The sequence below is a fragment of the Manduca sexta genome, chromosome 5, assembly GCF_014839805.1.
Source record: "Manduca sexta isolate Smith_Timp_Sample1 chromosome 5, JHU_Msex_v1.0, whole genome shotgun sequence".
Taxonomy (NCBI): Eukaryota; Metazoa; Arthropoda; class Insecta; order Lepidoptera; family Sphingidae; genus Manduca; species Manduca sexta.
In genome coordinates, this window is record NC_051119.1 from 8,294,591 (window position 1) to 8,306,675 (window position 12,085).

The 12,085-nt window shown below is 34.2% G+C and overlaps 1 protein-coding gene across 10 annotated transcripts in view; it reads left to right on the forward strand.

The window, feature by feature from the left end:
* The window catches only part of LOC115455920, a 65,528-nt gene extending 53,788 nt beyond the window's left edge, over nucleotides 1-11,740 (forward strand). For 6 of the 10 annotated variants that reach the window (XM_030184726.2, XM_037443886.1, XM_030184724.2 and 3 more), the window contains exons 2-3: nucleotides 8,781-8,906; nucleotides 10,883-11,368. In XM_030184726.2, coding sequence (XP_030040586.1) covers nucleotides 8,781-8,906; nucleotides 10,883-11,109 — 353 coding nt within the window. In that variant the 3' untranslated portion in view covers nucleotides 11,110-11,368. Of the gene's footprint in view, nucleotides 1-1,124; nucleotides 1,374-4,052; nucleotides 4,365-5,834; nucleotides 6,269-7,353; nucleotides 7,584-8,780; nucleotides 8,907-10,882 lie in introns of those variants that run through there. The other 4 variants (XM_030184731.2, XM_030184725.2, XM_030184720.1 and 1 more) reach the window with 4 other exon arrangements.
* Nucleotides 11,741-12,085: the final 345 nt, after the last annotated feature.

Sequence of the window (12,085 nt, forward strand, 5' to 3'; positions counted from 1 at the left end):
CTTCAACGTCAGAGGAAGCCCGCAGCCGTCCCTAATGCGCCGAAGAGGGCCACCGCGGAGTTTTAGCTGGTAGGCCGTGCATAGGTTAAGTTGTATATAGGGTTAGGGACTCGGCCCGGCGGTCGCCGGAAAGTCGTCATCAAATCCGGGCGGCTGAACGCCGGGCCGTAAGGCACGGCTACCCCAGCATAACCGCTCAGTCACCCCCCACGAAGGCTGGGCGGTAGTAATAAGGCACTTTCTCCGCGAAACCAAAAAAAAAAAAAAAGGTATCGTGAATGCAATGCATCCTTTGAATAACGGAATTGGCATTGCTGTTTCAGAATAAAAGACCGCATTTCGTCATATAACTGTTCACAAAAATCTGAACCAATATCAATCACATTGACAGCATATAACGCTACAAAATATGTAATTAATGTTTTAAATAAATGATCGTTTTGGGTTTTACTATACCTAAAAAGAACATAAGGTCAGGAAGCCATATTCCATCTATAGAGGCGAATCCGTCTTTTTGCGATTACGCGAGTTTTATTCGAAAGACAACTTCGATAGCCATATAAATAAGAGAATCAAACAATTCTCTATTTAGCTATACCACCATCAAAACTGTCCTTCGATTAGAACTCCCGTGATTGCAAAAATACGGACATACCCTCGTAGACAGAATAGGGCCCCGTGACTTTACTATTTTAATATTTCAAATTGTATTTTTTTGAGCTTGTAACACTTTATCATTTTTAATTTCAATGTATAATAAAAAATAATTACATCAAATTTAAAATAACAAAAACACATCTAAGTAAAAATTACTACCCACACAATGTAAGATTATATTCTATGGGACCAATTCCTACATTATCTACAAACTACATAAATACATGGATTTATTCAAAAGATGCTCAGTTTTTGCTTTTTGAATCATTAAAAAAATTATCCAGATTAGATTGCGAAGTTGGTAAGCGCGTAGATTATTTAAAAAAACGATATATATGGATATCTACAAAATCGTATGACACATAGATAAACACATATACATAACTTTATATATAGAGAGAAATAATGGCGATAAATTGTTGAAAAAAGCTTATAAAAGGAACACGGACATTTTACTTTTTATCTATAAGTAGAATGTGCAAAATAAAAACCCGTTGATAAGTTAAAAATATGTCGATAACGGCCATTATCCTTTTATCGTATGGATATATTATAGCTTTAGTCATTTTTTAATTAGTTTCGACCAATCAGTACGTTTATTCAGTGTACAGGAGAATTTAGTGATAAATTCAAGATGTACTATCCTTCACCAGCTTTTCTGTTTTGGGTGACCTTTCTTTTGGTGTTAATAGTTATTGTTAGTTTCAGATCAATGAGTAAGTACAATTTTATTTTCAAAGTCGTTTGTTTTTTTGTATTAAACCGATCGCGCCATCTATGAAGGGATTTCGGAATTAATGTAAATATTTCACAGATATCGTCATCCTTATTGTACCCATGTCGTGTCACGAATAGTCTTCTGGGATAGTAAAAAAAAACACTATTACAATTCCAATACAACCTTTATGTATAGAAAGGAAGATATAAAAAACTGTGATAGTAAAACATTATCATAATTATGACGTAGTTTATAACAAAGAATTATTGTTTTTTATAATATATAAACTTTCCATGCAGTGGTAGCAACATTAAGCCTTTATTCTTATTGATTATAGCGCAAGCTGTCTGTATGTTTCATTGCCACGTAGTAATTTATATTTGTCGAAATAGATATCGTTTATCAAGGTCCACTGACGGCCACAACTAACAACTATTAGTTAATACTTATCTAATACCCGAATAACATTTGGATGAGAAACAGGGACAAAATATATTATCTATTATCAATATCGCTTGCGATTTTTCGATAAATGCGAAGTGTTACTAAATTTACATTACTTTTAAGCATTCATTGATAACATCTATGCCTAATGGTAATGATTTTGAAACTAACGGAACTCGGTTGACAGTTTTAATTGCGGTTTTATGAAAATTCCTTAAGGTTTGCTGGTTGTAGGGTATATTTTATGTCCGCCTGGATACCAATCACCGTATACAAGGTGTTAAAACCTGAAATAAGCACAAGTAAATGTGTTACATTCCGAGATTAGCCTGTGTATATCCGGTTCCAACAGGCCGGCATAATTGTGTCAATTGCCAAGGGGTAATCTCTCGTCAGTCGACATTCTATTGGACCCTACTTACCATCAGGTGCAGGTCAATTTGCGCGCACGTTAAAAAATGTACTGAATATTCTTGGTAATTGGTACGTCTACTAAATCTAGATAATTGTGGATGTTTTGTGTTGCTAATTTAGTTTATTTAATGTTCCATTGGTATTTACTGTTTTAAAGAAAGTTTGTATATCGCTTAATACGACGAATAACTTTAGTAATAAACGGCCCAAAACACTATCTTTAGATCGATTTTGAAAGTAAGCCAATCAGAATAAATCATTTGTAAGCATATCAAACAAATTGACATGATTGGTCCGTTTTCATAGTCAATCCGATGATAATGCTTGGGATCTGTAACTGATATCGGACTTTGTTTTGATAATCGTTTAATTAATGTTTTAATAGTTTTAATATTTGTGTTATGTATAAGTAAAATTAATGTATGCGAGCAGGGAGGTGCAAAGGGCTCATGCACCCCCCTGTCCAGAAATAAATCACAAAAATATAAGTCACTGAATAAATCTGCAACAATGGGAACTATCAACCACAGAGGTTTTTTTATGATAACACTTTAATAAACCCGCGTAATACGAATTTAAAAAAAAACTTAATAATATTATGTAGTATATAATAGTGCGAAGCGGCGATAGCCTAGTTGGGTGTGGAACGGACTGCCGAGACGAATGTCCGTAGGTTCAAATCCCAAGGGCACACACCTCTGACTTTTCTAAAATCATGTGTGTATTCTTTGTGAATTTATCGTTCGCTTTAACGGTGAAGGAAAACATCGTGAGGAAACCTGCACATCTGAGAAGTTCTCTATAGGAATTTCGAAGGTGTGTGAAGTCTACCAATCCGCACTAGGCCAGCGTGGTGGACTAAGGCCTAATCCCTCTCAGTAGTAGAGGAGGCCCGTGCTCAGCAGTGGGCAAGTATATAATACAGGGCAGATATTATTATTATTATTATTATATAATAGTGCGTAGGTGCAGATGCACTTTGATAAAACTAATCTTTGGGCGCCCATGGATTTATGTGTAATAATCGGAAAAAACCGGCCAAGTGCGATTCGGACTTGTGCACCGAAGGTTCCAAATTTGTAGCTAAGGTATCTATGTATATTAAGTAGGTTCGAACTTGACAAACGTAACTTTGCCGTTCGAAAACTTCACACAGTTATTACACCAATGTGAATAGTAAGTTTGTAATAGTAAATTCCCTTTTTTCTTATTAAAGTTCATAATTAAGGTTTTCCTTACATTGTATCATGCCAAATTTCCTGTTTCTACGTCAACGGGACTTACCCTATAGGTTTTGATTCTCTTGTAAAATCACAAAATTTGTGGCACAAAAGGTAAAATCTTTTCTCCTTGTCTTAATTGTTTGTTGTTTTCACAGCTAAAAGGGACTGTAGGCATGAGTTTTTGATATACTCGTAAATTTCAACTTAATTCTACGGGTTTCTAAGAAAAATATTTGATAAATACAAAAGGACGGACGGACTCCAAAATGATTCCTTTTGAAGTGAGAAACCCTTAAAATATTAGTGCAGTTTTTTATTATATTCGAGTACAAAGTACTGACATATCATGAAGAGGAAAACGAACGTCGCATGATCATTTATAAATATGTCGCATATCAAAATAATCTTTCAGATAAATTCGGATATTGATTGATATTGTAAGTTTAAACGAAAGTAAATTTTATTCTAACTACACAAAACAGAAATTCGTAAAACATCAGATTTCGGGCACGTAACTGAATATTCAGATTGAAAAGATTTATTACATAAATAAGATCATTTTGAAGCAACATAACGTACTGGTGGAAAGTGTTAGTTAAAATGTAAAAAAAAAAATACTGAAAAAGAGATTACCGTGATGTTTGTGACCAAACATAACTGCGTGATCAAATCATAAAAGTAACGAACTGTTTTGGACTTCAAAACAACATCGTTTTAAGTGTACCACGAATTTGTCGAGTATGCTTACATAATTTGGCCATTTGGAAAAATGCCTCCATCTGCAGAAGATTTAGATATGAGGTCTGAGGAAAGCAATGTATCTATCACGGCGATAGCATACATTTCTGTCCTCTGTACTCTTTTATTGATGTCCTTTGTCATTATGTGCATCAAGATGGCGCATTTGGGTAAATATATTTCTATTTAAACTCTAGCGAACTCAATTAGTACCAAACCTAACGTCTTTTACTAAAATGTGAGTTTTATCATCATCTACGTGTAATGAAATTGTGGTTTCCAATGTACTTTCAAATCAAGTTACGTTTAATGGCTTTCGTCATTGTTTGATATGAAGAATAATTAAGAAACATTAGTTTGTCATAAATTGGCTTCACGGTACGCGCATTAATATTACATTTACAGACATTACAATTGACATGACAAGTTGTGGTTAAAGACAAATTAACAAGCAATGAAATTACATTAAATACTGATTGATAATGTATTCATATATAGTATTTGATGCACCATCTAACCATCCTAAAGAGCCACTATTATATGAATATGCCATTGCTGTATTTTACAACAAATTTTAAATTTTGACTCAGAAAAACCATTTCTTTTTACTACCTAAAGGACACCTTTAGCCAGACCGGACCTGGCGTAAGCTAGGCTTAAACGAATTAAGAGAAATTTAGATACATTACATCGACAATAAATAGAAATTTCTTTATATTAATCACTCATTCGCTAATCTACTGCCAAAACTACGATTAAAAAGGATTATTACGGTTTGGATAAAGTTCGCTCCATGTCTGGCAGAAATAGCCAAAGTTTTCGGCCTTTTATTTCTGTATTTATATCTAAAGGTTTTTAGCTTTTGCCTGTGAATCCGTCCACCAGTAAGACTTTTCCAAGACCTCTTATTCTCATTTATCCGGAATGAAAGGTTGTCTCTGTGCTAATCCAGGAAATCGCCTATCTATATATCCAAATCTGTACAAATATCTGTTCATATATTAACATTAAATAGGATCATAATAAATACAGTGGGAACAGCAAGCCACATCTTCTGTGAACTTATCAGACGATTCAATCAAACGGAATCTAATCTTAATCCGGCTCGTCAGAATGTGGCCAATGATTGTCTTTGTTTCTGAAGGTATGAAAGAAAATATATTTATAAATACGTCCGTGTTTAAAACATTGTTAAACAAAAACGAAGCAACAATAGAAATATTAAAATTTATGGGCAAATGCAAAATAAATCAACAAGGAAGATAGAAGAAAGCACCAGCGGTTCAGTTATATTTGGTATTTAGGCTGGATCTGTTACAGTTATAAATAAAATTGAGGTTTTATCAATAATAAACCATTTTTGGCTTTTACCTGCTAAACTAATGTCAAGGTCATTTGCTAAATTTTATAGCTAAACTTAGTATAGAGCGTTCACTGTTTGCTAGACTAACACTTGAAGAGCCTCCTATTTACTTCCATGGGTATAAAACATCTCAGCCCAATCCGGGTCAAAAATATTAGTAAGTAAAACTAGTGTACATTTTATATGAGTTACAACGTTCTTATTTTAACTCTCGCCGCCTAATCTAGACGACTGTCTGATATCGAATGATTTCGATATGATAACGAAAAAGCACACTCAAAATATTTTCTAACTGGTTAGTTGGTGCAAAATTATGGTGCCGAGTGCTTTCAAGATGTATATTACAATATCAGTACTTCAGTAATTAGAAATACGGTTCAACATTCCATTAATTTGTTTAATCAAGTTATTGTGAGTGCATTAAAGCAGCGACGCTCGACTTTTTTGCTCGACAAAGAAGCAACGAGTGTCCTTGAAAGTGATAATCTTTTCATTTGATAAGTGAAATCACGCTTACAACCATGTCTCCTATATACGGACATCCGTCTTATGAGTTCGATAGATTTGAAGAGTATTCTCATCCAGATGATTACATGCCGAATCAGGACCAGACGAATCTGACGCAAATGGCTTTCTGGTACATGATGGTACTGATAGCTATGCTGCTTCTGTGGCTTGTGCTGTTCTTCTGCTTGAGGATCATAGCACTGAGTTCGTATAAATATTAATTTTATGACGTAAGATGCCTAAAACTTTGTAGAGATCATTTCGTCTTCAGCATTAAGGGGATAGCTCGAATGGGACTATACTAGTGTCAAAAACAGATGTAAAGTGGGTTTCTCTTGTTTTGAACGAGATTTTTAAAGACCCAAAACATATTTTTGCTTTAACAGTATCAATTCCTTTGGCATTATCTATGAGTACATCCGTTATCGATTACTTAACATTAGCTTCTCGACTTGGTCTTTTTTCGGTCTATGTTGTTAAAATTTTTGTTGGTTTTGAAGAAAGTTTTTCTGATATGGTTCATCTTAATTTACAATGTGTTCTTTAAAAACTAAGGTCGTGTTATAATATAACAAAGCCAATTTGCCTTCCTTTATAAATTGATATTATGGGATGTGCCTCTGGAGATTTGCTCTTAGCACGAATACTCTATGTGAAAATGACATTCAGGTGCTATCTAGTTGACTAATTACATGAGTATAGATCTGCGTTAGACAATTCGTCTCACTTAAATGACTAATCTCTACCACAGTAACAACACTATAAACTCAATATTTTATGCTGTACGATATATACTGTGCTATTTTTTTCTTCTTTTACACCATTTTAAAAACAATTATGAAATATATCTGAAAATTCCCGCGTATTTATGTCAACAAGTTACAACAATCGTCACTTTTAAAACGTCATTATATAGATAAGATATAATTATAATTAATTTAAGATCGTCAAAAAACAATTAACATGTGTCCATTGAGAAGTTATTAAACTGTTAGACCATTATTGACATTTTGTCGCGCAGTTTCAGTTCAAATTTAGAACAGCTTTTAACTTTTTCTATGTTTTTTTTGGCCAGTAATATGACGTAACAAATTTATACAATAACCGTTAACCAATAAATACATATTATGGTGTCTATTAATATAACACATTGATAATTACATCAAGTGTCATAAATATTTTATTCAGTTTACAATAAGTTATCAGAAAGATAAAGGGGTACCACCTATACTTAATTTGTATTACGTTTAATCAATACTTCTCTGTGTTTATCAACGCTAGGTCGTGTTATGTGTGTGCCTACGTAAATAACGAAATAACGTATTCCAAAATGCTAAATTAACAGTTTTTTTTGTGAAAAATAACGTTATGGAATCTCAAACTTCTTCGGTAAATATTAAAAGTTATCAAGTGGTCTATCAGAATTCGCTCGCAGATGTTATTTGGTCTATTCTCAGTACAAGCACTACATTCCTTCTTATTATTTTTATTGTGACTTGCATCCGCGTATTGATATTAGGTAATGTATTATCATAATTTTTCATTAATTTGTAGATAAAATCAAAGCGAAAATCAAAATTATCAATTTCACTTATATTAATCAAATTTATCTTATTTTAGGGATTAATTGTGTAAACCGCACCTTACATTAACATTGTTTATGAATAATTTTACATTAAAATTATTTGAGGGAGTTTCCCTCATTCGTATTTTATGGAAAAATGTTAAATTTGAATTATTAAAGCTTCTTATTTTAGCAATATCAATATAAAAGTAGTAAAAGTGGTTTACGTACTATTCATAAAAATGATATAAATACTTACCCCCTTATTCATAAACGCTTTTTATCTAAGGACGGAGTAAAGCTGTGATAACAAGCCTGTTTCTCAGTGCCCAACGGATCTGAGAAATAGACATAGGGCCGTTGTGATTGGTTATTATTGTTGTATTTCAATATTAGCCAATCACAACGGCCCTACGTCTACGCACTGCGAAGACTGCCATGCCGTCAGCACTGAGAAACAGACTTGTTATCACAGCCTTACTCGGTCGTTCGATAAAAAACGTTTATGAATATGGGGGTAAGATGATTAGACAAGATCTCAACAACTATGTTATACGTCACTACTAAGTGTTGTTTTTGTGCGATAAAGTGACCCCTCTGTGCCTGATGGTAAGTGGATTGGGGTCCAATAGAATGTCGACTGATGTGAGATTACCCCTCGGCAGTCGACACAATTATGCCGGCCTGTTAAAACCGGTTATACGCAGGCTGATCCCGGAACACGACACACTTACGCGTGCCACTATGGCGGGTTTTAATACCTTGTGTACGGTGGTCGCTATACTGGTGGCTGTAAAAAATATCTTAACCCCAGCAAGTGTTGCTCGCGGATCCAAAACAGTGGAATAATTATAGTCTCGATATAATTTTTTCCGAATAAGAAATGTCTATCTCATACTCCAGTAAAGGGCCTATCTGTGTATTGAATTCCATCAATTCCCTTCAGAAGTATTTGCGTTTACTTCTTACAAATATGTTAACCAATTTTGGCTCTTAAATTAGTAGGAAAATAATGCTTAAGTTGAGTTGACATTTATGTTTCTCATCTTTCGTTTTTTTATATTATAATATTTGGTAAACACGCTATCCCTGACACGTTATAAAAAGCCTTACAGAATACCGTTATTAACGTTATTATTCGTTATTTTCCAGGACAAAAAACGCGCAATCCGCAGCAGAGGCGGATGTACATGGGAACTCGCGCGAGACCGTCGTTGGGTCCGAGCGAGCCTACTATCTACGTCAGCCCTTCCAATTTGCCACCACCGCCCAAATATGGTAAGGAAATTTATGCATGCTATATTATATTTTAGTTGTCCGGAAGAGATTGCTCTTAGCGATAAGATCGCCTATTATTGCACTAACTAGATATTGTTATAAAGTAGTAAGTGTTTCTCTTACTTAAGTAGTGTTTAATAAATAATTATCTTTTTTTTATGTGCTGCCACAACATAGTTACTTTATTGCACCTAATGGTATCTTGTCCAAGTGAATTGATTAACAAGAAATGATTATTCCTCGTTAGTTGACACAATTATGCTAGTTTGGTCGGAACCTGTCTAAAGGCTGATTACGACCCGCGTAGTTCTTACATCGGCCATTATCGGATTTTAAACCTTGTGGACGGCCGCGATCTGGGCAGTTTTAAATATCTTACCACAATTATTGACTAAAGATTTCGGATCGTTTCATCTGTATCTTTCATCTTATTAATCAAATTTAATCCTACATTGACGTTCAAAATTGAATTATGTTATTTACTTGGGACATTCCCGTGCTTTAACTTGTAATCATGGTAATGCCTTGAAGCAGGAAATAAAAATTTATTGCAATACTGGATAATTGGTAGGTTTTCCTATTATTTTTTAGTTTAAACCCAATGAATATTGCTAATCTAATAATAGGTACTTACTTTTTCATTTTAAAGTTAACGTTGTCAGTACAAAGATTAGATCCACATTTTACCACATGGCGAAGTTTTTTATTTTCCTAGTCAGACTATTATTACACTTACTTTACTAGTCCAAAATGGAAAATACGGATATTTGGCAAGGACACATTTATTTTAGAAAAATTTACAAGTAACATTTAAAGTAAACGTAAAGTTTTCACATTTGAAATCCAGTAAAAATAAAAACAAATACATAGTCGATGTTCCAATCCACATAAAACTAGGCACATAAATCCTTAATAAAGATTACGCACGCCAAAAAATACATTGGTCATAGTTTTTCAAATGTTGTATAGTTGATGTCAAAAAGATCAACATCAACATCAGAAGAAACGTCATTTATCAATGCTCCATTATCCTACATAGCGTATGCAACGTGTTAAACAAATCTAGACACTTTGTATGAGAACCTAAATAGAATGACTAAGTCACCTATCATGTGACACGCAATACCACCTGTTGTACGATAAGTATTATTTATCCTTAGGTTTTCATATACAATAAAGTGTCTACACGTTGTTTAACATGTTGCATACTTGGGACAAATTAGCCTTATCTTTATACCACCTACATAAAAGACATTGGTCCCGACCTTGAGGCTGCCCATCAACTCTATTTCAAGTTTTATCCAGCTATGATGACGCTGCAACTGTAAACCGTATCACGGAGTGTATATCCGGTTCCAGCAGGCGAGCATAATTGTGTCGACTGCCAAGGGGTAATCATCTCTCGTTAGTCGACATTCTATTGGACCCCACTCCACTTACCATCAGAGACAGTAGGATCACTTTTCCGCGCAAGTATATAACAAACATCCACAGCAACTAGTTACCGATCTCCAATTCTCTTAGCATTTTGTCATCAAACTAAACATTAAAAAAATCCAACGCCGTAGATACAACACAATGCTATTGGTTAGTTTTACCAATAAGTAAAACAACGTATCATCTATCAAAATAAATGCGTCACAAACACCCAATAAAGACAAACTCGAGGCATTACATACATTGTCCATTAATTTTATTGTACAATGAAGGTAACGCATAGTTTATTTGGAGGGTCGTTATCTTATTCGTTACACGATTTGTAACAAGATCAGAGGCGTAACGTATTCTAATTTATAATTATTATTCCTTGTCATAATCAGTGGCGCCCTTAGTAGGCGCGAGGCTCAGGTCCCCAATTTCATCTCCACTCGCCCCGTTTCCTTGTACTATCTGGGACCATGGCATCCCTGTCTCTTCCAAGCCACGACACTACTCCGGGCTATCATATCTAACAAAATATACGTCTCCTATTACAGAATGTATGGCACCGCCCAGCTACGAGGAAGTAGTTGGAGTCCATTACCCTAACTACCAGGTTCAACCTATCACACAACCCATCGCGGCGGCGATGGCACAGAGCTCAAGCAACGAAACAGCGAACAGAAACGAACAGACCGCTACCAGAAACACAGAAGCGCCAGAAACCGTTATAACAGTAGCAACGGAGCCAACGAGAACGTCCGTTACCGTCGCGCGATCATAAGCTATTAAAGTTATTTATTTAAGTCTTCCAGTTGAACTGGCAGGTACTGGCTATGCATTTTTATATTCTGTGAGATAATTACTAGTCCATCTGCTGTTGTTACTTACAGTATTGTTAATTAGGCATCTTGCACCGTTAAATATAAGCTGTTAATCGACATTAAAAATCGCATCGTTGCCATTTTGTTAGGAACGATAACGGCTTTTAAATTTCGTTTGAACACGCTTTGTTTATTGGTGCAAATATTATTTTGCCTTAGGTAGCGTAAACGTTGTTATAACGTTATTTAATACCGATAACGTTTAAAATCACGTTATCGACAGTAACGGATATGATTGACATAATATTGTCTGCGATACTTCATGTAAAACATTTTTATATTTTTTAATCTTTACCTCGTTATAATCGGTCTTTTTGTGAGGACGCAAGGCTGATTGTATTTGTACAAATGTATTTATGAAAAATATAATTATGAAACTGAAAATTATTGTGAAACGACTGGTTTCGGTCAAATATTGTATGTGAAATATTTGATCAAATCAATGTCATAAATGTATATAATTCTTCGACGTACTTTATAATACGTATTTAAATGATTTTTATTACAATAAAATTTATTTAGTTTAAGGAACTTATTATTTTATTTATATTCACAAATGATTTCATTATAATACTATGTCTTACAAAAAATATACTTATATATTTCATATTTCTTGTGCGATTCCGAGCTATCCATTTTTTTTGGGGTTGGGTTCGATTCCCATTTATAATCAATATTTTACAAGAATTGAAATCTCAAATAGATTTTGAGCCGATTACTGCTGTATGCTTGAAAATAATTTATAAATGGCAACATAACGAATGTGCTATCACGCCTGCATACTAAAAGTAGAATAAATATCAAAAAATGATTTTCAATTTGGGCTTAGATTCTTTAATATATTACCAAAAAAATCAAAGAGAATTCCAAGAAATA